Below are 27,501 nucleotides of genomic sequence, written 5' to 3' on the forward strand. Positions count from 1 at the left end.
GCCTTCCAAACACTTCTTTATGAACTTGCACAAAATTTTCCATGTATTTTAAACATATAAAATTTACAAACAAGATATGTTGTGTAAAACCCTTTACCGGGGCCTCCCTGGTGGCGCAGTGGTTGAGAGTCCGCCTGCCGATGCAGGGGATACGGGTTCGTGCCCCGATCTGGGAGGATCCCATATGCCGCGGAGCGGCTGGGCCCGTGAGCCGTGGCCGCTGGGCCTGCGCGTCCGGAGCCTGTGCTCCGCAACGGGAGAGGCCACGACAGTGAGAGGCCCGCATACCGCAAAAAGAAAAAAAAAAAAAAAAAAAAAAACTCTTTACCGACATGTTATAGACCTCTTTCCATCTCAATAAATAGAGTACCTTAATCCTTAATGGCTGCATTCGATATATGTTTCATCAGTGAGAAAGACCCTTGAGCACAGCATAGCCGTTTGCATGCTTGTCCAATTATCTCTTTATGATAAATTCCTAGAATTGGGGCTGCTGGGGCAAAGGCTGAGCTCATTTAAATTTTACATATTATATATTACCATTTGGTGCCCCAGAAAAATTGTTGTGGTTTGACATTCCCAGTTACAGCATGAGACAGATGCCTGTTCCTGCCAATTTGAGTGGTGACAAATGTTTTGTTTTGCTTTGGGTTTTGGTGTGGTTTGTTTGATTGCTAAGAAGTTGAATATCTTTCTGTATGTTTACTGGCCTTTTTAATTTTTTCTTTTTTGATTGCCTGGTCACAAACTTCGTCCATTTTTCAATTGGAGTTATTAGTTCTTTCCTTATAGATTTTAAGGAAATTTTTTTTAAGATTTTAGTCTTTTTATACTAGTCATTTTAACCCTATTTGTGTTGCAGATATTAATCTCACTCACTTTGACATTTGTGTTTTAACTCAGTTCATGGCGGGTGGTGTGTTTGTTGCCATGCAGAGATTTAAACATTTTATGTAGTCAACTATTTCTTTTAGGGCGTTGGGTTTTGTGGCATTATGAAGACATTTTGCAACCTAAGATTATAAAAACATCCATTTTTTATAGTACTTTTATGGTTTCATATTTTACAGTTCAATCTTTAGATTCATCTGGAAAACTCTAGTATGAAGGGATGAGTTAGAAATTCAATTTTTAATATTATACTTATGAATATAAGTTCATATAAATTCTATAAAATGATTCATATTTTAAAGAATAAAATAGAGTTGAACATGAATAAAGAATAAAACATCAATTGAAATAGTATCTAATTGGTGCAGCTTTTTACTTCAGTTAGCTATGAATGCATTTATCCAGTTACAATCTGTGTCTGTTGCCTCTTGGCCTCTCCACAGTGCTTCACAAAGAAATGTCCTTCCTTCTAGAAACATCCTCACTGTACATGATAAACCCAAGACTAGGAAAATGCTGATCACACCATATACAAAAATACAACACACACATAAATTAATGTTTGATAAATGAAAATATGTTTGCTAACTTCTATGTTGGTACTATTTTTTAAACCACACTTTTATAGTGATAAGGCATAATATTATATTCACCACTCTTAAATCATATACTTTGGTCTTTTGATTTAAAGACACATACACACTCACATTTTACACAGAACATAAGCTGGTCTAGGTCAAAACAGAGAAAGAACAAATCAGAGGGACACAAATATTCTAAAATACAAAACAAAGAGCTAAGTATTATGTAGCTCTTTATTTTGTATTATGTAGACAATCAATAAACTTTTAAAGTTTGGAGAATGCCACATCTGCAATAGACTGGTTATGCTTTTCCCCCAGCAGAGTCAAGGGAAACTAGGGCCAGATGATGATAGCGATAATAAATGGGCTTGGGACTTCCCTGGTGGTGCAGTGGTTAAGAATCTGCCTGCCAATGCAGGGGACATGGGTAAGAGCCCTGGTCCGGGAAGATCCCACATGCCACTGAGCAACTAAGCCCGTGTGACACAACTACCCAAGCCCACATGCCTAAAGCCTATGCTCTGCAACAAGAGAAGCCACCAAAATGAGAAGCCCGAGCACGGCAAGGAAGAGTAGCCCCTGCTTGTCGCAACCAGAGAAAGCCCGCTTGCAGCAACGAAGACCCAACACAGTCAAAAATAAAATAAATAAAAAATAAATACATTAAAAAAAAAAAAAAAAGAATCTGCCTGCCAATTCAGGGGACTAAGGTTGGAGCCCTGGCCTGGGAAGATCCCACATACCGCGGAGCAACTAAGCCTGTGTGCCACGACTACTGAGCCTGTGCTCTAGAGCCCGTGAGCCACAACTACTGAGCCTGCATGCCACAACTACGGAAGCCCGCATGCCTAGAGCCCATGCTCCACAACAAGAGAAGCCACCACAATGAGAAGCCTGTGCACCGCAACGAAGAGCAGCCCCCGCTCACCGCAACTAGAGAAAGCCCGTGTGCAGCAACAAGGACCCAATGCATCCAGATATAAATAAATAAATAAATAAATAAACTTATAAAATGCTAAAAATGAATGAATGAATGAATGAATGAATAAATAAATAAATGGGCTTCACTCAGTGCATATCATGTGGCAGGTCCTAATCTAAGGGCTTTCCATTCATTGATACATTGAAGTCCTCTGAAGGCAGTAAGTACTAGTACTGTATTCTGCATACTATACAGATGGGGAAACTGAGGCAAGGAGAGCCTCAGTAATTTGTCAAGACTACATGTTAGTGAGTAGCCGAGGCAGGCTTTGAAACCCATTAGTCAGATTCCAGGCCTGTGCATTCACCGTGAGAGTGAACTTCAGGTCCACTGAAAATAGCCCTAACTACCACATTAGTCTTGCAACATCCTCATGTAAAAAAAAAAAAAAAAAAAAAAGGCTGAGGCTGAACTCGGGCAGCCAGTTAACAATTGTTTCGTAAAGACTCTTGAGAAAAAGTGGGTTCAGATTTTTTTTTAATTACTTATTTATTATTTTTGGCTGTGTTGGGTCTTTGTTGCTGTGTGTGGGCTTTCTCTAGTTGTCTAGGTGTGTGGGCTTCAGTAGTTGTGGCCCATGGGCTCTAGAGCTCAAGCTCAGTGGTTGTGGTGCATGGGCTTAGCTGCTCCACGGCATGGGGGATCTTCCCGGACCAGGGCACGAATCTGTGTCCCCTGCATTGGCAGTGGGTTCGGATTTAATGACAAAGACAGATATCTTATTCCTGAGAGTGGAATCACCCTTCGTCAAGAGTCTGCATCCTTAATTCTAGGCACAGTCCCACTTTTTTAGTTAAGTGAACTGGCGGGGCTCTTCAGTTTCCTTTTGTAACAAGTGGGGATTATAACTGCTCATGAAAAGGCCTTATAAACTGTAAAGTGTGAGTCTGTGCTTTTGATGCCAGCTAACAATTCAGGGGCAAAGGAAACAGCCACACTTAAGGCTCCAGGTGCAGAAGGTAGGTACTGCACATCTCTGTAGAGAGCTGGGGCCTAAATGAGGTCTAAGCACCAGACAGGTATGGCCAGGTGTGCACTGCAGGTGGCTGCTACCAGGTAGGTGCTGCTAGGTAAGTGCTACCTGGCAGGTGCTGATGGCAAAACAGGTCCTTTCTGCCACATCAGCCAGGATTCCAGGAAGAGGACATTGTTTTGAATTTCTGAATTCTTTGACGTCATTCAGGAGAAAATAACTCTGAGAAGAAGTGCTATGGGTACAGAAACCCTCCCACCTTCTCTCTTGTGGCTGAGTCACTTTTTTAGAACTTCCCCCAGCAGAGAACAAGCCTTGCCCACAGCTCCAGTCCTCTGTGCTTTCCGCTGGATGGTACCAGGACACCGGGAAGCACCCAGCAGCATCTCTGTTGCCTTCTCCAGGGCCAAATTCAGTCTTATTTTCTGCCTGAGGAAGGGTTCCAGGCAGCTACAGAGAAGACCAGGCACCTAGAGGGGCAAGGGAGCAACTGAAGGAAACCCTCAAGACATAAAACTGAAGTGACACCACCGAGGGCCCTGCCAGCACGTCCCCATCAATGGCATCTGAGAACTCGGAGGGTCCCTCATCTTGCAGCCAGGCTGCCTGGTAGCAATAAGTGACAGATGGGCCTACTTTTCGGCTTACCTCTGTATATAATATTAAAAGAACAGGCTCATGGTACCGTTGGCAAGGGAAGGAAAAACAGCACTTGGATTTTTCTTTCTTTAAATATATAAAGTATCGTGCATTTCGAGACTTTCTGTCATAGAAAATTTTTCCAAACAGAAATTCAGACTGACTCTACCTCAGCTAAATTAAATCCTGCATCACGTGGCATTCCAATGCGGTCTGTTTTGAGGTGGGCAAGGGGCCAAAGTGAAGAGGCTGGGCCAGTCTACTCCTATTTACAACTCATGCTCAACTGCTAATTACACCTGACATCTTTCTAAGTGCTTTCCGTGGTTTGATCCTCCACACAACTCTGAGTGGTGGATACCATTATTATCTCTATACTGTAGACAAGGAAACTCAGGCACTGATGAGGTTCCTTGTCAAAGACAACACAGGAAGTGGGGAAGCTGGAAGAAACCCAGCTGGTAGGAGGGAACTCACAATCACTGCCTTACGTGCTCACGGTTTGGGCCTGTCTCCTCTTTCCTGTCAAAGTGATAAGCGCCTATCAGAATGGCCCAGGAACGATCTAAAAGCAGAAAATGAAACTAAGATACTGTGAGACCTTCTCTGAGTCAGACGCTGGCCTAAGCACTTTCCCTTCGGAAGTGTGAGATGGAAACTCAGGGCCAAGGTGGGCTGACTTCTATCATTTCATTAGCCCCATGTGCACTAAAAGCCTTGAAGACCTTTCGGAGGCTCAGCTCAGGACCTTGTGGAATCCTCAAAGACTAAACCCAGGGCCAGGTTCCTCACTCATCTTGACTTAAATATTTTTCAGCTTTTGTGACTGTGACCCAGCTCTATCACACACCCATCAAACACTTCTCTTTTAAGGTTCTTTACCAACTCACTGAAAAAACAAGGGGGTGGGGGGCAGGGGAGGGGAAGATGTCCTCTTTGACCTTTGGGAAATAACTTCAGAAGTCAAAAGAAGCTTCTGGAGGCCAGCAGGAAAGCTACAGGGTGGGGGGGGGCAGCTAAAGACTACCACCAATTAGCATTGAGAGGTGAGCACATCAGAGTGTGTTCTACCTCATCTGCTAGGCTGGCTCCCAATCCCTGCCTCGCTCGTTGTCCTGTACGCTTCACCTGCACGCACCTCCCACCTGCAGAGTCAAAGCACAAAATGAGGGCTGCTGCTTCAGCCCAACCCCTTTCCTCTTCCATTCAATAATAAGTAAACTCCAACACTGAAACGTGAAAGGGAAGGAAACTGTCAACACCAACACCACCTTCTAGTGACGTAAACTAGTACTATCCAATAGAAATATAACGTGAGTTATGTAAGTACTGGAAACATGTCCAGCAGCGACATTAAATAAGTAAAAAGAAACCAGGGAAATTAATTTTGATAATATATTTTATTTAACTCAATATATCCAAAAGAGTATCCTTTCAACATGTAACCAACAGAAAATGAGTGAGCTATTTTATACTTTTTTACCATAGTAAGTCCTCAAAATCGCGTGTGTAATTCACACTTACGGCACATCTCAATTAGGATTAGCCTTATTTCACATGCTTAATAGTCACACGTGGCCAGCGGCTACTGTACTGGATGGCAGAGAGTTCAACATTATGCTCTCTGCTACTATCGCACAAACACAGATTAATTCATCTTTAATCTTCACTTTACACAACCAGCAATTATTACAGGAAGAAATAGTGAATTATTACGTTGCTTCCAACTTCTTTGAATTTCTGTATAAATCTATTTTCTCATTTAATCTTCACCATAACCTGTAAAGTTGGTCCCTATAGTATTTTTTTTTCCTATAGTATTTTAGATGGGTAACAGATTGGCATAACACCAACACACACACACACACACACACACACACACACACACACACACACACACACACACACACCCGTTATATGTTCTCAACTTACGTAGCCAAGGACCAGATCAGAACTGAAGCCACACAGCAATATAGAGCCCAAGTGAAAGAAAGCGGCCAAATTCTTGCTTTACCGCTGCTCTTTTACACACCACCATTCCAGAAGAACTGACTCTAATAATCTAAGCACTTCCACTTAAGGGGACACGTACAAACAAGAGGACCGTCTTGGTCCTTAGTCAGTCAAGGCCATCTCATCATAGGGGAGCTGGCATGGTCAGGCCCCAGCTCCTGGAAGCCTGCGTCCTCTCGAGGTCAAACAGTCCCTTCCTCCAGGGGCTTTTTGCAGCTCATAAAACAGAGGGGACACACACACACAAATAATGAGATTAAATATATAAGCAATACATAAGTATGTAAAAATGTACTCTGGGATGGCAGGAAAGAGATTCTTTCTGAAGTTATTAGGAAAGCTTTATGCAAGTTTGGAAAAAGAGCAGGATTTAAAGAGATGAAAGCAGGAGAAACGGCTCATGCCAAGCAGAGGTCACGGTGTATTTGACCTGGAGGACACAGGCGTACAAAGTGGTCACAGGGTGAGCTGTCCCTCTGGCTGAAGAACAGGGAAACATGAGGGACAGAGTATGAAACAAGGCTGCCAAGGTGGGTAAGAGGGTAAGAGCCATCGTCAGAGGTCTTGAATATTCACTAAGGATTTAGGATTTTACTGTCTAAGAACTGAGTGCAGGAGAATTAACATCGACAAAGGAGTACTTTAGAAAAACTTGCTACCATCTGCAAGGGTGCAAAAAAATTGAGAGTTAAAAACAAAAGCAAAGAAGCAAACAAACAACAAAGAGGGCTAATGGAGCATCAGTTCAGAGGACACTGTGTTATTCTGGGTTATGGACTATAACAACCTGAACTATGCTGGTGGTAGGAAAAGTGATGCTAGGAGAGAGTGAAATTCACAGGTCTGGGAACTGGGAGAGACAAATGCCTCAAGTTTAAAGCCTTTGCAAGATTAAAGCCTACATTACTGGAAGAATGATGGTGACCTTCACGCACGCAAATAGGAAAGTCAATATAACTGAAGAGTTTCCCCCTTTGGGGATGGGCTGCAGAAGAGATAATGACCTCAGGTTTGATAGGAAAATTTCCCTAATAAGGCCTGAATCTGTTCTGTGCACCTACTTTAATAGTCTAAGTGAATGATGGTTGAAAGAAATCCAATAAGCACCTGGCTTTTCTTAGAACTTGCCTTACTAGTTCCTGCTAACTTGAGCCTGTTGGTCACTTACTTTATGCAAGCTGGTCTTGGCAATCTGCTCAGTTGTCCTCTGAATGACCTCAGCAGATATGCTGATCACTCTTCACATCTGCCCTAACCACTGAGGAAAGGAAAATTCCAATCTGGAGATGGAGCTTTCTGGCCCGGCTTTTACTTCTGAAAGGGCCACAGAAATGAGACACAACTTTAGATCTGAAACTTTTTATGCTCCTATACTTAAAGTAGAAAGAAAGTCTATAGGTGAACGTCAGTGATAAAGTTCCTTGTCAATGATCTCCTGAAATCTATGAAATCTAGGAGTCAAGATGCCCATTTGTCAGTTAATCCTCAATGGTGGAATATTCTATAGCAATTCTGTCCCACACATTTTGAGTGGTGGGTCTCTGATACCGAGCAGGGCCCTGTGGGGCTCCTGGGCACAAAGCCTTTCTGTTTCCCCCATTTCTTTGATTACAGGAAGGAGCCTTCGTTCAGCCTCCATGACCTTCCCTGAGTCCCAGTGGGCAGATTCAAGCAGTTGTTAATTAGGGAAGGGAGGGGATGCGAGACCAGGGAGAAACAAACAGTCAAGAGAAACAACAGTGCAGCCTTGGGGCAAGGTCCTGGTTCCCCATCAAGGGATACAAACAACAATATCTTTGAGCTGTTTTGCAAATACTGAAACCCCCCTCCAGGTGGGAGAAGTTAATGATGGTACGCTACCCACAAGCATGTAGACCCCAGACCAGTTGGAACCTGAAGGTTGATGATACTGACTCCTACTTACCTCACTACCAACCCATCAGAAGAATGTCCACTAGCTCATCATGCCCTCTTTGAACCATTACAATAAAACTTCTCACTATCCTCTCCAAGTGGGGACACAAAGTTTTTCGAGGCAGGAGCCCGCTGTGTCCCCCTTTGCCTGGCAAAGTAATAAAGCTATCCTTTTCTACTTCACCCAAAAATATGTCTCTGACATTCAATTCAGCACCGGTGTACAGGGAAGCTGAGCTTTCGGCATCATCTCCTAAATAACCAAAATATCACAGAGACCAAAATGCTTCACATAAATGGAAATTCCTATTTGTAAAAACACACTGCTTATCAACGCTCCCCAGCATGGCCTTAGAAGCTATGAAATTAAATTAACACTTTTAGGAAAAGGATCGAATGTGTGTGTGTACACACACTCAGAGACATATACTTCAGAGCTGTCCCCAAATATGCCACCTTTCACAGACTTGGTCAACCCTTCAACAACATGTGGTAATAACATCTTTCAAGCATTAAGCTTTTAAAAAGTGAATGAGGCCATTTTATTTGGTGGAAAATAGAGGCGTGATTTAGAAAGCAGAATATAACTGTCCGGGTTGGAATACAATCCAGTCATGAGTTCTCATTGCCTCTGTCAATGGGTGTGGTAACCCATCTCCAAAGACAGCTCCCAACAATCCTCCCCTCCCTATAGCACAGACTCAACAGATGGAGAGCCTTTGTGCTCCCTTGACTCTGGGTTGGTCTTGTGACTTGCTTTGCTCAACAGAACATGGGACAAATAACATTCTTGCACTTTCAAACCCAGGTCTTAAGAGGCCTGGAAGCTTCTACTTCCTCTCTTGGAAGCTAGCTGCCACATGAAAATTTGACTACCCAGATGGAAAGAGAGGTCTGAAGCCATCATGGTCAGTCGAGCCCAGCTGAGTTCCCAGCTGAATGCAGCTGCATGGCTGAGCCCAGGCAAAAAAAAAAAAAACAGCAGATGAACCCTAGCCACCCCACAGAATTGGGAAAAATAATAAATCAGTGCTGCTAAGTTTGGAGTCCTTTGCTATGTGATAATAGATCACTGAAACAATGGATGACAAAAGATATCAAATGGCTAAAAGTGAGCCAGATCTACCATTCATCTGTGACCACCTGTGATTCTATTGGGATTTTTGTAGACTTCTGCTTGCAAACTAATTCAAGTGGAGAAACAGATAGGACCTTCTCTTGTCATATTCAAACTCTAGCATTCAGTAACATCTAGGATACTGGTACTGATGTTCACAATGGATTCTGACAATTCTACTCCCAGAACCCTGTAGGGCTAGGAAAACTCTCCCTGACTGGTACATGAAGCTCTCTCCCTCCCTGTATTCCTGCTTTATCTAACACAATGCCACAAACCTGCAAATGCTGATGTAAGAAAGAGTAACAAGATGATGAATGCTGGAGTAAATGAAACTTCAGTGTGAGTACCAGGAGGATGAAGAGAAGCTGGCAGAGGCCTTGAGTGCACTTTATGGCATGGAGCCACACAGACAGCAATGACTGGGCAGGCATGGGGTAGACTGAAATATTAGCCACAATTCTTGACCCTTCTCTACAACCATACCCTTGCCATGAATGTGCTGTGGTCAGATGGACTTCTCTGCCCCTTGTCTTTGAGCCTGTTCATGGGACTTGATTTGACTAGTAAAATGTGGGTGCAAGTGACAGTGTCTAAGCCTAAGCTTAAGAGGCATCATGTGTATAACTTGTACTTTTACCCTTTTGCAAAAGAAGAGCGTAGCCCCCTTGGCTCACTGGTCCCAGGAGGAAGCTGAGAGACACGGAGCAGAGCCACTCCAGCTGACCAAGCAACTCGTGATCAAGAAAGACAGGATTATTGCTGAACGCCACTAAGATCCTGAGGGTGTCTATTATCCAGCAATAGTTGACTAATACAGGGCTCCTTTATTAGATGCTAGCATTTGCAAACTACACATGGTACTTTATTTTATTTTATTTTTTTTGCGGTACACGGGCCTCTCTCTGTTGTGGCCTCTCCCATTGCAGAGCACAGGCTCCGGACGCGCAGGCCCAGCGGCCATGACTCACGGGTCCAGCCGCTTCGCGGCATGTGGGATCTTCCCGGATCAGGGCACGAACCCGTGTCCCCTGCATCGGCAGGCGGACCCTCTACCACTGCGCCACGAGGGAAGCCCCACATGGTACTTTAGAACAACATAAAGTCTTCTTAGCTATAAAAGTTGTAACCACATTAGCAAATGAATGGTTAGATGGTCTCATTGACAAGCAAAATATTAATACAATATACTGACTATCACTAAACTTTTGCTCTTACAAATCTAAGGTTACCTTTCTACAGATTGTAATTTGGTATTCCACATTCTCCATAATTTAACCCTAACTTAGTTTTGTACCCAATTCCCTCTCACTTATATTTTATATTACATTCGAACTGGATTACTTGTAATTCTTGAATATGGGTCACATCACGTCTAGCCTTTCCTCATCTAGTTCCTTCCTACACCCTTCATCCGACAGGTTTAGATTCTCCAGTCCTTTAGGGTCAGGGTCAGCTGTCACCTCTATAAGAAATCTGCTCTGATCCCACCTTTCAAGGCAGTCTCTCAACCCTCTGACTCTTATCAGGATGTGTATGTCTTTTCCTTCTCTGGTATTTGGCTTATTCTGCCTCCTAACACTTCTTCATTCTCTTACGAAGTCCTAGAAAGCAAGGTTTATCTCTGTATCCTCCATGGCATTTAGCAAAGGGTCTGACACATCGTGTACTGGCCAGTGAATACCTTTTCACATTAAAGACTGAGTGATGGGGCTTTCCTGGTGGCACATGGTTGAGAGTCCGCCTGCCGATGCAGGGGACACGGGTTCGTGCCCCGGTCCGGGAAGATCCCACATGCTGCGGAGCGGCTGGGCCCGTGAGCCACGGCCGCTGAGCCTGCGCGTCCGGAGCCTGTGCCCCGCAACGGGAGAGGCCACAACAGTGAGAGGCCCGCATACCGCAAAAAAAAAAAAAAGACTGAGTGACGGATGGGAGGCAGGAGGAAATGACATTGAGAAAGAAATGTGGACTTTGGCGCCTGAGACATCTGATTCTATCACTTAGTAGCTGAGTAACTTTGGATCAGTTAGTCACACTGTGCTCCAGCTTCCAAATCTGTAAAATTAAGATGGCACAGGTTTCACAGGATTGTTGCGAAAATTCAACATAAAAATGAATGTAAATGCTTCTTGGTGTCTGACATATGGTGAAGGCTCCATAAGTGGTAGCTCTCATTACAAAAATGACAATGACACAGAACCTCACATAGAAGTTAATTTAAAGAAATCCCTGATATGAGATTATTTCCTCTTAAAAGTTAAGTGTTTGAGAGTAACAGTGATGACTCTAGCTCCTATTAGCTGTTTTCCCAGAAGGTGTGGTTTCAAAGAGCTGGATTCTACTTTATTAAGATGCTCATATGTCACTCTTCTCCACATTTCTTGTTTCTATTGGTAGTGACCACTAGAAGCAAATTTGTTCCAGGCAACAAATACATCTCCTTAAAACAAACCAAAATGAAATCTTCCTCCCTCCATATACATGAGTCCACTTGTAACGGAGCATTACCCCTTCCACGTTGTTCCCAATTCTTCACCAGGGGACTGAAACAACCATTGCAACGGGTCAAAAGCTAGAGATTGAAACGCAGTAGAATTCCTTGACAGAGACTGAAGAGTGCCACTTGACTTGTTTACATGTAAACATCATTGCAATGAGGTTCTTAATCGAATAAGAGATGTAGAGGTGCTTTTATGAATAAAAGTACCAGAAAATGTCAAGTCTTGGGTATTATTGTTAAAGTAATTCGGCAAAAACTGCTTCATCTGCCTGGACTAACTGGAATTTTGTACAAACCCATAGCCACCCTGCATCAGGGTAATCATTGATCTTCCAAAGGACAAACTCAAGATTAGGCAAACTCAAAAGGCTGTAAGTGGCCAGGCATGGAACGCCAGTGAGTGAACGGGGCCTGATGTGCGTTCACGGGGAGGGCTCAGCCGTGTACTGGAGGCCATACTCTGACTGAACCGGCAACTGCTACCCAATTCCACCAACTGTTGCCTCAGGGAATGGAAAATCAGTGTTCTCAGACCTTCTCAAGAAATTTGGGGTTTTGTGTGAAACATCCTGATTTTTAAAGGCCGCCTTGCTTTTTTATTTTAAAATTCTCTGGGGGCCAAAGAAAATATATTTGTAAACCAGATGTGGCCATGGGTTGGCAGTTTGTGACCTCTGCACTAGATAGTCTCAAGTCACTATGAATCATCACAGGACGGTTAAAAGACGAGTTCTAAATTCACTGTAATTGTGTTTTTGAAACCGAGAATTTCTAATTCACAGAAAGAGTTAATTCCTTATAAGCTTATAATAAAACTCCAAAAAACACGTCATTCCCTCCATTATAAATCCTTGCCTGCTTTTGGACCTCCATGTGTTCAGTCCTACAGTTCTGGACCAGGACAACCTGTGGCCACTGTCCCATGCACCTGTTTATGTCCTACTAGTTCTTCAAAGCTTGATTTAAATGTGAGCTCTACATAAAACCTCCATGATCCTCCTCAAAGTCTTCTAGATATAAATTATGATGAAAACTGCCCAATGTAAAAGGTCTGCCTTGATTTTTATCATCTCTCATCAGCCCTCTACCCACAGCCCCCCATCACCCCTGCACCCTGTCCCGCCCCCCAGCAAACAAAACACAGGAACACTGCAATTGTTCACATGAAAGGCCTGGATGGAGGGGCCAAGGATGAAATTCAACTGCACTTACCACCAAACACGTCTCCATTCTGGTAGTTCTTCCCTTTCTGGGCTTCCTCTTCATTTTGAACAGTGGCAACATGCTTCGCAGAGGCACAGCCCATAGTCTCATTCGGTCAGCTTCAGCCGGGCTGAACTGCAAAGCATCTCTACAGGCACGGGGACATTTTTTTCTCTTTAGACACAAGGAAAATCCACCTTCTTGCTGAGTCGGTCAAAATGTGCGCACCTGCAAGAAGAGAGCGCTAGATCAGAATGTGGGACATGAAGCCAGTCAGTGTCTCAGTCTCCGTGGTGATTCCCGCCCGACCCCACTGGACTGGGGTGCGACCAGGTGCTGAAGAAGGAAATGCAGCACGGGTCACTCTCATCTGACCCCCGCTTGAAAAGCAAGGTCAGAAGGCCTGCGCCCTACACAACATGTGGCTGGACATTTTTTTTTTTAATCTTTATTGGAATATAATTGCTTTACAATGTTGTGTTAGTTTCTGCTGTATGACAAAGTGAATCAGCTATATGTATACACATATCCCCATATCCCCTCCCTCTTGCGTCTCCCTCCCACCCTCCTTATCCCACCCTTCTAGGTGGTCACAAAGCACCGAGCTGATCTCCCTGTGCGATGCAGCTGCTTCCCACTAGCTATCTATTTGACATTTGGTAGTGTATATATGTCCATGCCACTCTCTCACTTCGTCCCAGCTTAACCTTCCCCCTACCCGTGTCCTCAAGTCCATTCTCTATGTCTGCATCTTTATTCCTGTCCTGCCCCTAAGTTCATTAGTACCGTTTTTTTTAGATTCCATATATGTGCGTTAGCATACGGTATTTGTTTTTCTCTTTCTGACTTACTTCACTGTATGACAGACTCTAGGTCCATCCACCTCATTACAAATAACTCAATCTCATTCATTTTTATGGCTAATATTCCATTGTATGTATGTGCCACATCTTCTTTATCCATTCATCTGTCAATGGACATTTAGGTTGCTTCCATGTCCTGGCTATTGTAAATAGTGTTGCAATGAAGACAGTGGTACATCTTTTTTTTTTTTTTTTTTTTTACTTGTTTGTTTCTTTTATATACATTTATTTTATTTTTGGCTGCGTTGGGTCTTCGTTGCTGCGCACGGGCTTCCTCTAGTTGTAGCGAGCGGGGGCTACTCTTCGTTGCAGTGCACGGACTTCTCATCATGGTGGCTTCTCTTGTTCTGGAGCACGGGTTCTAGGCGTGCAGACTTTAGCAGTTGTAGCACGTGGGTTCAGTAGTTGTGGCTCATGGGCTCTAGAGCGCAGGCTCAGTAGTTGTGGTGCATGGGCCTGGTTGCTCCACGGCATGTGGGATCTTCCCGGACCGGGGCTCGAACCTATGTCCCCTGCATTGGCAGGCAGATTCTTAACCACTGTGCCACCAGGGAAGCCCCATCTATCTTTTTGACTTATGGTTTTCTCAGGGTATATGCCCAGTAGTGGGACTGCTGGGTCGTATGGTAGTTCTATTTTTAGTTTTTTAAGGAACTTCCATACTGTTCTCCATAGTGGCTGTATCAGTTTACATTCCCACCAACAGTGCAGGAGGGTTCCCTTTTCTCCACACCCTCTCCAGCATTTGTTTCTAGATTTTTTGATGATGGCCATTCTGACCGGTGTGAGGTGATACCTCATTGTAGTCTTGCTTTGCATTTCTCTAATGATTAGTGATGTTGAGCATCTTTTCATGTGTTTGTTGGCAACCTGTATGTCTACTTTGGAGAAATGTCTATTTAGGTCTTCTGCCCATTTTTGGATTGGGTTGTTTGTTTTTTTGATATTGAGCTGCATGAGCTACTTGTATATTTTGGAGATTAATCCTTTGTCAGTTGCTTTGTTTGCAAATATTTTCTCCCATTCTGAGGGTTGTCTTTCCGTCTTGTTTATGGTTTCCTTTGCTGTGCAAAAGATTTTGTTTCATTAGGTCCCATTTGTTTATTTTTCATTTTATTTCCATTCCTCTAGGAGGTGGGTCAAAAAGGATCTTGCTGTGATTTATGTCTTAGAGTGTTCTGTGGCTGGACTTTTTTTTTTTTTAACATTTTTATTGGAGTATAATTGCTTTACAATGGTGTGTTAGTTTCTGCTTTATAACAAAGTGAATCAGCTATACATATACATATATCCTCATATCCCCTCCCTCTTGCATCTTCCTCCCACCCTCCCTATCCCACCCCTCTAGGTGGTCACAAACCACCGAGCTGATCTCCCTGTGCTATGCAGCTGCTTCCCACTAGCTATCTATTTGACATTTGGTAGTGTATATAAGTCCATGCCACTCTCTCACTTCGTCCCAGCTTCCCCTTCCCCTTCCCCATGTCCTCAAGTCCATTCTGTATGTCTGCATCTTTATTCCTGTCCTGCCCCTAGGTTCTTCAGAACCTTTTTTTTTTTTTTTTTAGGTTCCATATATATGTGTTAGCATACGGTATTTGTTTTTCTCTTGCTTACTTACTTCACTCTGTATGACAGACTCTAGGTGTGGCTGGACTTTTTGAGGAGCTAAAAAATTTCTATTTATTTATTCAAATAAATATTTGAGCACTCCTACTTGCCACACACAAACTTAATAGGCTATATAGGTTTGCTAATGTTCCAGAATCTCAAAAAGCCTCAGAGAGAGGAAAGCACATTGTTGAGATCCATCGAGTTCCAGAGGCTGGGAAAAGTCCTCCAACCTCCTCATCCTGTCCTGCACACAGGCCAGCTCTTCCTAGCTCCTCAGATTTTGCCAGGAGGAGGTGGGTTGGAACATGGGCTAGCATTTCCAGTGGGTTCCATAAATCATTCAATATTTTATTTTACTTGACGCGATACTGTTTGGGAAGGAAGGAGATGGGGGAAAGGACTTAAATGTACTTTTTGTCAATTTTCTGCTTAGTTAGCTGAATGCTTTAAGGACTGAGCAGATATAGGAATATGAAGGGAAGAAAACGAGGTGGTCATCCACCTCTTTCAGAGCCTTTAAGCCTCTGTTTGACCTCTACTAAAGGCTGCAAGAGCATTTATGGATAAACCACAAAGGAGACAATCCCCTAGTTAACTGCAGTGAATTTACCTTCCCCTTCCCCACTCAAGGTCACTATCCAAATTCTCAAGGTTTGTCGTGCTCAGCTTGCTCATTTTTATTTATTTTATTTTTTCATCATCCTTATCAAGCCGTTCCAGTCTTGTAGGTGTTTACTTTGAAACATCTACCCATGCCTTCATCTCCATCCATCCCACTGTAACACAGGCCCTTACCCCTCACACCCATGGCAGAGCAAAAGAAGCTGCCAAGCCACCCTCTTAATTTTCATCAGCACCCATATTCCACTACTCTCCTCTCCACTTTAGGAACAACTGATGTTTCTCAGTGTCAACAACAGTGCTACCCAGGGCTTCCCTGGTGGCGCAGTGGTTGGGAGTCCGCCTGCCGATGCAGGGGACACGGGTTCGTGCCCCGGTCTGGGAAGATCCCACATGCCGCGGAGCGGCTGGGCCCGTGAGCCATGGCCGCTGAGCCTGCGCGTCCGGAGCCTGTGCTCCACAACGGGAGAGGCCGCAACAGTGAGAGGCCCGCGAACCGCAAAAAAAAAAAAAAAAAAAAAAAAAAAAAAAAAAAAAAAGAACAGTGCTACCCAAAGGCAGCTGCAAGTTTTCTCTTCCAACAAAATTGGTGCCCCTAAGCCCTCCTTCCTAGAGCACTGACAACATCTATGGACATAGAAATTCTACCATTTAAACCACCTAATCTCAGCAAAGGGAAATTTTCAAATTAGCCCAATACTAAAAGATAATTCTAAATCAATCTAATAAGTGAACTTAGATAACACAGGTAATGATCTTAAATCAAGCCAAGCAAATACAAATTTCAACATCAACTCAGTGGCTATAATACTAACCATGTCTTTGTATAGTTCTCCAGACTAGTTTCTATCACTGGTTATATAAAATCATTAACAGAAAGTATAGGGTTAGTTGGTAAAGTTTTACAAACAAGGATGATATTTTTTCCTAGTTAATGTTTATCAGTTTCTCAACACTATTAGGTAACCTCATGTTAACACATTTTCCCCTTTTTAAAGCTACATGGAAAACACACACACAACTATTCTGATGATAGTTAGCAGCAATGTCATTAAAGCTAAAGTATTTCCACTGATGGTCTACTCATATTGGTCTATAGAGCTCCCGGGCCAGATGGGGGGAGATGTGCTGACTTTTTTTTTTAACCTACACAATACAGTGTATTAAGTGCCATGATAAATGATTCACAGGAATCTATGGCAATGTAGAATTCAAGGAAGCAGATTAAATGATGATTGGGAAAAGGCAGGAATTAAAAGAAGTGATATTCTGTAGGGTCTTAACGTTTGGTAGAAACTTGCCAGGCTGAAAGGACAGTACCATCATCCAGATGTAAAGAACTGCCTGAGCTAAGACACTGGAACTTAGAAGTGCGTGGCGGATGTTGTGTGTGTGTGTGTGTGTGTGTGTGTGTGTGTTCAGAGGGGTCAAGGTCAGGGCGGGGCAGGGAAGAGGACTGCACTGCTGATGCTTGTGAAGGCCCTGGAGGAGGCCTTGCTAACTTTATCCAACTTTAAAGATAAACTATAAAACCTCCTAAGATATAGGAAGTCCATTTGATCCAAATTTGAGCACACTTTGAGAGACATTAAATTAGTAGTGCTGAAATCCACTCTGTCGACCTACTACAGTTTTTAAAGGAACAGCACTGAAATATGAGACAAGTAGGATAGGAGACAGGAATCAGTTCTAAAGGCAGAAGGGAAAAAACTCCTCTGTAAGCAGGTGGCTGCTAAGGGTTGTTGTTGCTGCTGCTTGGCCCATGTCCCTCGTTCCCTTTCAGCATCACCACGTAAGGTGACAGGTGTGGGCTCCCAGAATGAATTCCTTACTTTTCAAAAAGGAATGTGGGAAAACAACCTCACACGTACACGATACACCGCAGAGCAACCCGAAGTGAGGGGAAACCTCACCTCCCCTCCCAGTCTGTTGCCGCCTCCTCAGAATAAACAAAGTAAAAACAGGAAGGAGAGTGGGAAACCCTAGCAAAATCCAGAAGGACAGTAGGAATCCAGAGACAGTTTACAACCCTCCTCTCTGGGAGTCCTCTTCCTTTTCTGTTCCTCATTCCTATTTCACGCTGACAGCCTCACAATCTACCCAAGAAGTTAATGTAAGAATCTAAGACGTGAATTACTCTTTGCTATTCCTGAAAAGCACTGTGCGCTGTTTCTTCTGTTTTAGAAATTCTGTTTGTAGCAACAAATCTTACTTGAATTAAAAAAAAAGTGGACGGCTTCTCTGGTGGCACAGTGGTTGAGAGTCCGCCTGCCGACGCAGGGGACACGGGTTCGTGCCCCGGTGCAGAAAGATCCTACATGCCGCGGAGCGGCTGGGCCCGTGAGCCATGGCCGCTGAGCCTGTGCTCCGCAACAGGGGAGGCCCGCGTACCGCAAAAAAAAAAAAAAAAAAAAGCACTATCGCTCAATGTGAGTTCTCTCCAAATCACAATTAGGTGCGGGTTTTGTTTTTGAAACACACATTATGTATTTTACAGCAGTAAGTTAATTTTAAGAGTGAGGTTTTCAAGTTTTACAACCTTGACAGAAATATATTTTAATATTTTGCCCATTTCGAAGGAGATAATTATGAAGTTATCTGAGAGGCAAAGGATCTCCAACTCTCAGAATTAACCATTGATCACTGGGGAAAGTTTTTTACTATGTCATTTGGATTCTGCACATAAACAATTGTCCATTCATTCATTCATTTAATCAATAGATATTTATTGAAAACTACTAAACTGACAGACACGTTTTTGGCAGACACTGGGTATATAGAGATAAACAGGACAAGATACAGTGTCCTCCCCACCCCCACAGAATATGAACATGCAGAGAAAGGTGATCGTGAGACGGACCAGTTTCACAACAATTTGGTACAGCAACTGCCGGTTAAATATAGGATGACAGGGGAGTTCACCCCACAGGCACCTGATTCAGCCTCGAGATTGGGAATGTCAAGAAAGGTTGAGTTTGAGACCCAACCATAGCTGAATAAACATCATTAAAACACTACTGAACTGCATCTCTTTTATAGCCTGATGTAATGTCAAGGTTTCATTTCTACTGAAAATTCTCTTAATTAACCTCAATCTAACTGAGACCTCAAATTGAGGAGACCTTCAGAAATGTACCCCTAATTACTGCCACCATCATCTGCTCAAGAAAGTTTCCCTTCAGTTTCTACTATCCTTCACATAAATTCGAGCATATTTTTTTGGCTTCCATTTTTCCATTAGTTTTGCTCAGCTTTTCTCTCCCAACTCCCACATCATCTATTCATTCACCTCCCTGAAACCAGCCCACTTAGAGAGGTAACTGAGGGTGCAAATGAGCATGCAGAGACCGAAAGCAACAAGAAGATCTGAGTCTCGTTCTCACATATTGTTATTAACAGCATGCTATTTCTGAAGTCACAGATCACAGTGTGAGAATTAAACTGAAGCATCTCTTTGATGTTTGATGGAATCTTCTAATACCAAGTTCCACTGAGGATGATTTTTTAAAACTAAATAATCTATATGATAGGATCACTGGGCACCTCAAAAACATGGGCTCCAATTAAGAGCCCATGGCTTTGTGTAAAAATCTCCCCAAGTGGCTATACGGCTATATTATCCTATATCATGAAATTAGAAGCTGTAATCCCTTCATAATGCTATGCATTAACCTCATATAGGGCCGTCTTTATAGAATAATTTTCTTGCTTTGATAAAATACATTAGCAAATCTGTAAATCCAATTCAAAAATTTTCAAAAAGACTAAAAAACCTTTAACTGTGCACGTTTACCCCTCCTCTCCTTACACTATGCCTCAAGACTCTTCACGTACTATTTTAGATATCCTTAGGGGAATTATTGTTCCAGGACACTTCACATTATAACCTGAGGAAGTTCTTTTCTATATACAAGTTAGTCCATTACTTTTTTATGCATGTTATATATGTGTGATACATTTGCCCTTTTATAAGAAAAGATTATGGATTTATGATGGCTTTTTTCTTTTTTTCCAGTGCAGATGGATTTCTTTTTATTTTTTTCAGCTTTATTGAGGAATAGTTGACAAAACTGTAATATACTATATTCAACAGGATGATTCAATATACTATATACATTGTGAAAGGATTCCCACCAAGTTAATTAACACATGTATCACTTCATATATTTACTTTTTTTTTTGATGCGTACACAAGTTCTATTCTTTTAGCAATTTTCAATTATACAATATCGTGTTATCAACTATAGTCACCATGTTATATCTCAGACCTTATTCATCTTATAACTAAAAGTTTGTACCCTTTTACCAGCCTCTGCCTATTTTTCCCACTCCCCAGCCTCTGGCGACCACAATTCTACTCTCTGTTTCCATAAGTTTGACATTTTTATTTTTAAGATCCTACATATAAAATTCTCTGTCTAGCTTATTTCACTTAGCTTAATTCCTTCTGGGTTCATCCATATAGTTGGGAATGGCAGGATTTCTTTCATAATCAGGCTGAATAATATTCCTCTGTGTGGAAGTGGAATTGTGGATGGCTTTTTTCTTTACCTTAACTTTTTGAACTGGAAGCATAATTTCAACAAAAAACCCACTTTTATAAAATTGGGAAGGAATAAAATATGCAAAATCTGTTTTAAGAAAAATCAAAGAAATATCTGACCTTCTTTAAAAAGGCTATGGAAAATATTTCTATTTATGTAATATTATGGATAATTTCACTTTCCACCAATTAATCATGTATTTTTTCATTTTGGATGGAAAAGCCAAAAACACTGTAGACAGTTTCCTTGTCAAGAAAGACACTTCTGAAAAATGAATTAAAAGTGATAAACTCCATAAAGAAATCCTAGGCCAGAAAGAACATGAAGACACCACATGCAGCTTGGAGGGCTAGAGAAAATCGAATTCTGATTGCATTGGGTACACAGAGAGCTATGAAGTCAGCAGTTAAGAAAAGGATAATTGGCACATTATTAATAGATCAGGAGCAAAGTACCCCCTTTCTTCCTTTGATTAGAAAGGGAAATCAAGACAAGGCAACATCTAAAAATTCCTTTCTTTTATTGAAGAAAGAGCCAACATCTAAGCTTCACAAAGAAAAAAATATATATATAAATAACTAATCAGTCTGTTTGCCCATCTGTTCTGCTTCGCTGTAATGAGTGTTAATACAGCAGCCCACTGGGGGGAAGAAGAAAGACAGCCTGAAAGTGATTTCTAATCTTGAAGCTTTGGTATCCTTGGGCTACTGTTAACACCATTTCACATTTCATTGTGCATGTTAAAGATAATACACAGAGATGTCACATTTGACGTGAGATACTCTGGAAAAGTCAAACCTTCCTATTACCTGGCAATTGCTGGCATCACAGAAGATATTCATTCCTCGTATCACACTCATTTGGTGGCATGACAATTGACAATATGCTATTAACGCCAAAGAAACAGGAATATCTGCTTTTGCTTTCTTTATGGGAAAACTCTCACTTCCACAAATAATAATTGTACAGAGGTGTCTCTCCAAAACGTAACAATAGTAAGTCCTATGCAAGATGATACATTTTTGTTGGATTTCCACAGTGAGGTATGAGGACGAGGAGACAAGGTGACAAGTGAAAAGAGCACTGGAAGGGGAGTGGGGATGCTGAGCCCTGGTCGCAGGGGTTACATGCCTGCCTCAGTACCAAGGCTGGGCTGCCTCTCTCTGAGCCTCTTCCTTTTATTCTATGACCTACCTGAACTTATGTCCAAGTGATGCTGAGGATGAAATGACCACTTATAAAAAGGCCATTTCTCACCTAGACTCGGTTTATTTAGAAACTTTGTTTCAGCACTTACCCAATTAGGATATACTTGCAATTTTTTTTTCCAAAATATTTCAGGAAGCCCTATGAGGTCTAAAGATTATTACCAATTATGTTTTGGCCCAAGGGTGTTGATTTCAATTGTGTATCAAGTGAAAAAATGAACAAGGCTTAGCTCTCTTATTTCCTCTTTTCTATTCTGCCTTTAATGGATAAAAATAAAATAAAAATTTTAAATGTTTCTTATAGAGAGCTGGATAGAAAAAGCTTGTGGAATAATTGTTCTTCAGCTAAGGACTTAGGAGTTTGGTGCCTTCACCCTGTAGCTGAAAACTCTATTCTTGTATTACCTATATGTGTTCACACAGTTCATGCATGGCTGACACTACTTCTGTGAAGGCAAGAAACGAAAATACCAGATCTTGATTAAAGCCACCCATCCATACCAGGGTGAACCTATGCAGAAGAATTAGGCCGTTTCTGGATTTGCTCCTCTGTGATCAAGGCCAATGGCGGATATACATGGACTTTTTGAGTTCTCCTTCATTTTCCACCTCCAAGACTCAGAATACCAAGGGGATTTGCAGAAAGCTGCCAACCTGCGTCAGTGGGGAAACTTCTGTACCAAGACACCCATGACCAGGATCTTTTGACAGCTGTGCTGCTGGTTCACCATGTCACTTGGGACAAATCCATGTGATTTCCTTGTCAGTATCCTAGTAGTAACGGCTGTTTTCCTTCTTTTTTTGGATTGTTTTGAAAATCTAGGTAGATCATGAAATGCTGTGCAAAGCAATTATAAAATGCAAGGTAATGTTCTGTGCATACTCTGCTCTGCCAGATGCCTGACATTACCTATCAGACTCATGGCTTTTCAGGAGCACTGGGTAGAATCAGTTTGCCCCCATATGTGGCCCTGGAGAAAATGAGAGAAAACAGTTGGAAAGGAAAAAAAAAAAAAAAAAATCAAGAAATGACTAGAACATGTAAATAGAATAAGTATGAGTTACTTTAAAAAGCACAATTTGATTCTAATCTAAGCAGATAAGTCATGATCCTTCCTGAATGGCCAATGAAGGACATTCTGGGCGACCTGTGTGTTGAAATGCATTGTGAAGAACAGATAACGAGTCCTGCCTCTGAAGGGCCAGCATTCAGACACGGCTAACAGATCATAAACATAATAAAGTAAAGTGAAATAAAATTCCAGTGACTAATGGACATGGCAAGGAAAAAAGGGATCAGAGATGTTCTTCAAAGTCATAGGATATTTCAAGCTAATTAAATTAGTGCTTGTCTCAGCTTTATTTTGTGCAACAAGAAATGTAGTAACATCCAGCAAATGTGCTACTCTTAGCAGACCCTTGAAAAGAGGCCCTCGGGTAAGAGACCCTCATTTACTGAGGAGGAGGACAGTGAAACAGATGTCATGTCAGTCTTGAGCTGCTAATCCTCTTCAACAACACAAACTAGAACAGAACTGCAGCTGGATTAATCCCTTGGAAATCTGGATGTTACTTTCGTGGTGCTAAGGACAAGAGTTGAATGCCACTGATCTTTGTCTGATGCACACACTGGAAAAAGACACGGGATGTTTTCCTTACTGAATTACAAAGACTCAACTTTTTTTTTTTTTTTTTTTCCGGTACGCGGGCCTCTCACTGCTGTGGCCTCTCCCGTTGCGGAGCACAGGCTCCCGACGCGTAGGCTCAGTGGCCATGGCTCACGGGCCCAGCCGCTCCGCAGCATGTGGGACCCTCCCGGACTGGGGCACGAACCCGTGTCCCCCGCATCGGCAGGCGGACTCTCAACCACTGCGCCACCAGGGAAGCCCAAGACTCAACTTTTATACAAGGCTACTGTAGTCCACATTTCTGATTCAATTCAGTCTCTAAACTTAATGCAGAAACTTGTATCTCAGCCTTAAACTGGTTACTATGGTAGATACAAAGAAATATGACCAACAGATACAAAAGATACAAATTACCCAAACTAACCATTAGAAGCAAATGTGAGAACTGTATAAAGACAAGAAAAGCCTGCTGCTATTTTATTGGTGGATTTTGGTGCTAATATTTGAGTACATGTATGTTTAATTCCTCAGAACTATAAAACCTTTTAACGAAGCAATGTAGTAACACTTTGATAAGATATGAACACTAGAAAAAGTGTTTCTCTCAAAATCTAAACGTGCATTCCTCTTTCCTCTCACAATAACCCCTTTCCTCCTTTCCCCCCCGCCCACTAAAACAAATGAACTCATCCATCAGAGTCTGCTGCAAAGCCTGGCCTAACAGTGCTTTCTTTCTCCCAGCGCTCTGCCCCAGGCCACACAATCCCAGGTCTGAGGGGAAGTCAGCAGTGACCCAGTGATTGAGTAAACCCATCACTTGCCTGCTGGACTGAGAGCTGTTCACTGAAATGAGTGTCCCTAAGGGAAAGCCTTGGCCATCTGAAATTCTGCCTGCTAGAACCTTCAAGTTCCAACCAGAACAGCTCGATTTCTGGAAGTGGCCCAAAAACGTAGAGAAAGCAAACAGATAAAACCTCTTTGTTGGTGAAGGACTCAGTCTCCTTCTCTGTTACACACACACAACATACATACACACACACACGCACATACAATAAAAATTCTAGAGATGCAAAGATTACCTCCAGCATTTTGTGATTTTGTAAAGGAAAGGAGTTGTGTGGCTTTGGGCAAGTTATTGACTTCACAGGGCCTTGGGTTGTCATTTACAAGATGGGATAAGACTGCATGAATTTTGAGGGGTGCAGATGATATATGTAAAGTGCTTAGCACAGCCCCTGGCAATTAGTAAAAAAAAAATCAACACATGATAGTTACCGTCATTATCATCAGCATCATCATGACTTCATGGGATGGTGATGAACTTTACGAAGAAAGGGGCAGAAGCAAAAGAGACTAGAAAGAAGAGATGGAAAGAGAGGTGAGAGGTAAAGTGTGGCAGCTTAGTTCTCCTTAGGAATTAAACCAAAGATAGGCAGGCAGGACCGAATACAGACAGAAACCAAGAAACAGCAGCTCTGCAGCAGGAGAGGCTCATGGCCCCACTGCAGCTCCTGCACAGAGAGCCCTGAGCAGTGCTGTTGTTTCTGCAGCACTGGGGGTGGGCAGGCCAGCCTCTGTGTGCACATGTCAGGGCTCTGAAGGCAGAGGCCGCTGTGTGCAGACAAATCGAAGGTCAGTGAGCCCTCCTACGCTTTGTCACAGCCTGGATGACTGTGCCACTCACATCCTCCACTCTTATGTGTTTATGTGTCTGTCTCCTTCACCAGACAGATTTCCAAGGTCATGACCATGTCCTAATTATTCCTCTCTATATTCCCTCTAGCACAGGTCAGGCACACAGTAGGTCTGCAATATATGTTGAGCAGATGAATTCTCTTAGAAACCTCTTTTCACAAAGAGACATGGGGGCTCTTAAAGAAGGGAGCTCTCACATGAAAAGCTGCTCAACATCACTAATCATTAGAGAAATGCAAATTAAAACTACAATGAGGTATCACCTCACACCAGTTAGAATGGGCATCATCAGAAAATCTACAAACAACAAATGCTGGAGAGGGTGTGGAGAAAAGGGACCCCTCTTGCACTGTTGGTGGGAATGGAGGTTCCTTAAAAACCTAAAAATAGAATTACCATATGACCCAGCAATCCCACTACTGAGCATATACCCAGAGAAAACCATAATTCAAAAAGACACATGCACCCCAATGTTCATTGCAGCACTATTTACAATAGCCAGGTCATGGAAGCAACCTAAATGCCCATCGACAGATGAATGGATAAAGAAGATGTGGTACATATATACAATGGAATATTACTCAACCATAAAAAGGAATGAAATTGGGTCATTTGTAGAGCCGTGGATGGATCTAGAGACTGTCATACAGAGTGAAGTAAGTCAGAAGGAGAAAAACAAATATCGTATATTAACGCATATATGTGGAACCTAGAAAATGGTACAGATGAACTGGTTTGCAGGGCAGAAATTGAGACACAGAAGTAGAGAAAAAAACGTATGGACATCAAGGGGGAAAGTGGTGGGGGGGGGTGATGAATTGGGCGATTGGGATTGACATGTGTACACTGACGTGTATAAAATGGATAACTAATAAGGACCTGCTGTATAAAAAAAAAAAAATTCAAAAAAAAAGAAGGGATCTATCTCTCCTCCGCCTCAGGTCCTAGGTCACCTGCGTGGTCAGTGACCTCTTTAGCATATCACCAACAGCTATAGTTAAAAATGTTCATCTGAGCCATGAAAGACAATTTAAAATTATGTTCAGTATATACTCCCTAAAAAGATAGGAAGGGAGTTATATGTAATATTATACTAGTATAATGGAATTTTGGAAGCATCTGGCACTCGTATAGTTGTCCCTAATCTGCCCAAGAAAACTGTGCCATTTATTTATTTCAACAACCATTTTTTGGTAACTTGTTTAGTTCTCAACATTTCACTAGGGACCAGAGATTCCAAAATGGATAAGTCAGCCAGACCTTGACTGTGCATTTCCTGACTGTCAATTAGAGTCTAGAGACGTTGAGCCGCTTCTAAAACTCAACCATCTGAAAAATCAAGGGTTTGGTTTTCTTTTTGCTGGAATTTAAATCTTTGCTAAGGTTTTCATGACAAAGAACTTTTTAAGGATGATGTCCTCAGAGGGCCAAACAAATTGAAAGTATAAATAACCATTTTCAGGTAGCACAAATCAATGTCCCTTTAAAAAACAAACAAAAAAAGCACTTCAGTTCTCATGCTGCTCTCAAGAAAGGCATAGGACTTTTGGGAACTTCATTGATTTTGTAGAGCTCAGTCAAAAAGCACATTCTGTGTGATCATCTACTTAAAGAAAACTAATGGTAAGAAGCTGAGAGAAAACAGACCCAGGAAGACAAAGCGAAATCAGGTGAGGAATGACCACTCCCTAATGTACCAGCAGATGCTGTCCTGCTCCTGACAAGTTCGCTCCTGACTCTGCGCTGGGGAGTCCTTCCACGTACCTACCATCATTTCGGTGATGTTTAGTGGGGTTTGAGACCACAAACACATAAAGGGAGGGTAAGAAGCTTTTCATCTTCAGCCATTGAAACACTATTGAGGAACATCTAGGGTTACAGGTTATGAGTTATTAGGACCTTGTAAATGTTACCAAAATTTCCAGTCTACTCTAAAATAGTTATTTGATATCAGCCCAAATGTTCCCCATTTGAAGTAGCATAACTGCTGAACATGGTATTCCTTCCCGCGTGTCCAACACAATGTACTTAGAGAAAGAGACCAGAGGGACAAGCCTGGTAGGATCCGACAATGTGGGCAGGAGCCCCATGACTGGGGCCCACCAACAGGAGACCATAGCTCAGCATCCAGACAACCTGGCCAGCACCTCTTGGCATTAACACTCTCCAAAGATCCACCTTCAGCTCCAGTCTGACACATGAAGGTTTCAAGTCTTCGTCTGAAAAAGAGAACTAAATGCACGGCTTGATGGTAAACACTTCTACTGGAGAAAGACATGTCAGAAATGGGTTACGTTTAGGGTCTGACCACGTTCTATTCTAACAAGGCCTTTGGCCAGCTGCCATCTCTGTGGGACCTCTAGTGGGGTCCAGGCTGAGGCAGTTTTGGTCCTGGATATGACAAAGGCACATCTGGCAAGCTGCCTAGTGTTCCCGTATCTGGGAGGACGTCACCCCCATATCGTCTCTATGACATCACTGCCATTACCACCCTAGGAATGGTACTGCAAAA

General features: G+C 42.4%; 1 protein-coding gene across 1 annotated transcript in view; it reads right to left on the minus strand.

The window, feature by feature from the left end:
• C2H1orf21 (chromosome 2 C1orf21 homolog) overlaps positions 1-27,501 on the minus strand; it is a 231,047-nt gene that overhangs the window by 133,603 nt on the left and 69,943 nt on the right. Inside the window, exon 2 of the mRNA XM_060091147.1 lies at positions 12,826-13,044. Coding sequence (XP_059947130.1) covers positions 12,826-12,919 — 94 coding nt within the window. The 5' untranslated portion in view covers positions 12,920-13,044. The remainder of the gene's footprint in view (positions 1-12,825; positions 13,045-27,501) is intronic.

This window comes from Mesoplodon densirostris, chromosome 2 (genome assembly GCF_025265405.1).
Source record: "Mesoplodon densirostris isolate mMesDen1 chromosome 2, mMesDen1 primary haplotype, whole genome shotgun sequence".
In the NCBI taxonomy this organism is placed as follows: domain Eukaryota; kingdom Metazoa; phylum Chordata; class Mammalia; order Artiodactyla; family Ziphiidae; genus Mesoplodon; species Mesoplodon densirostris.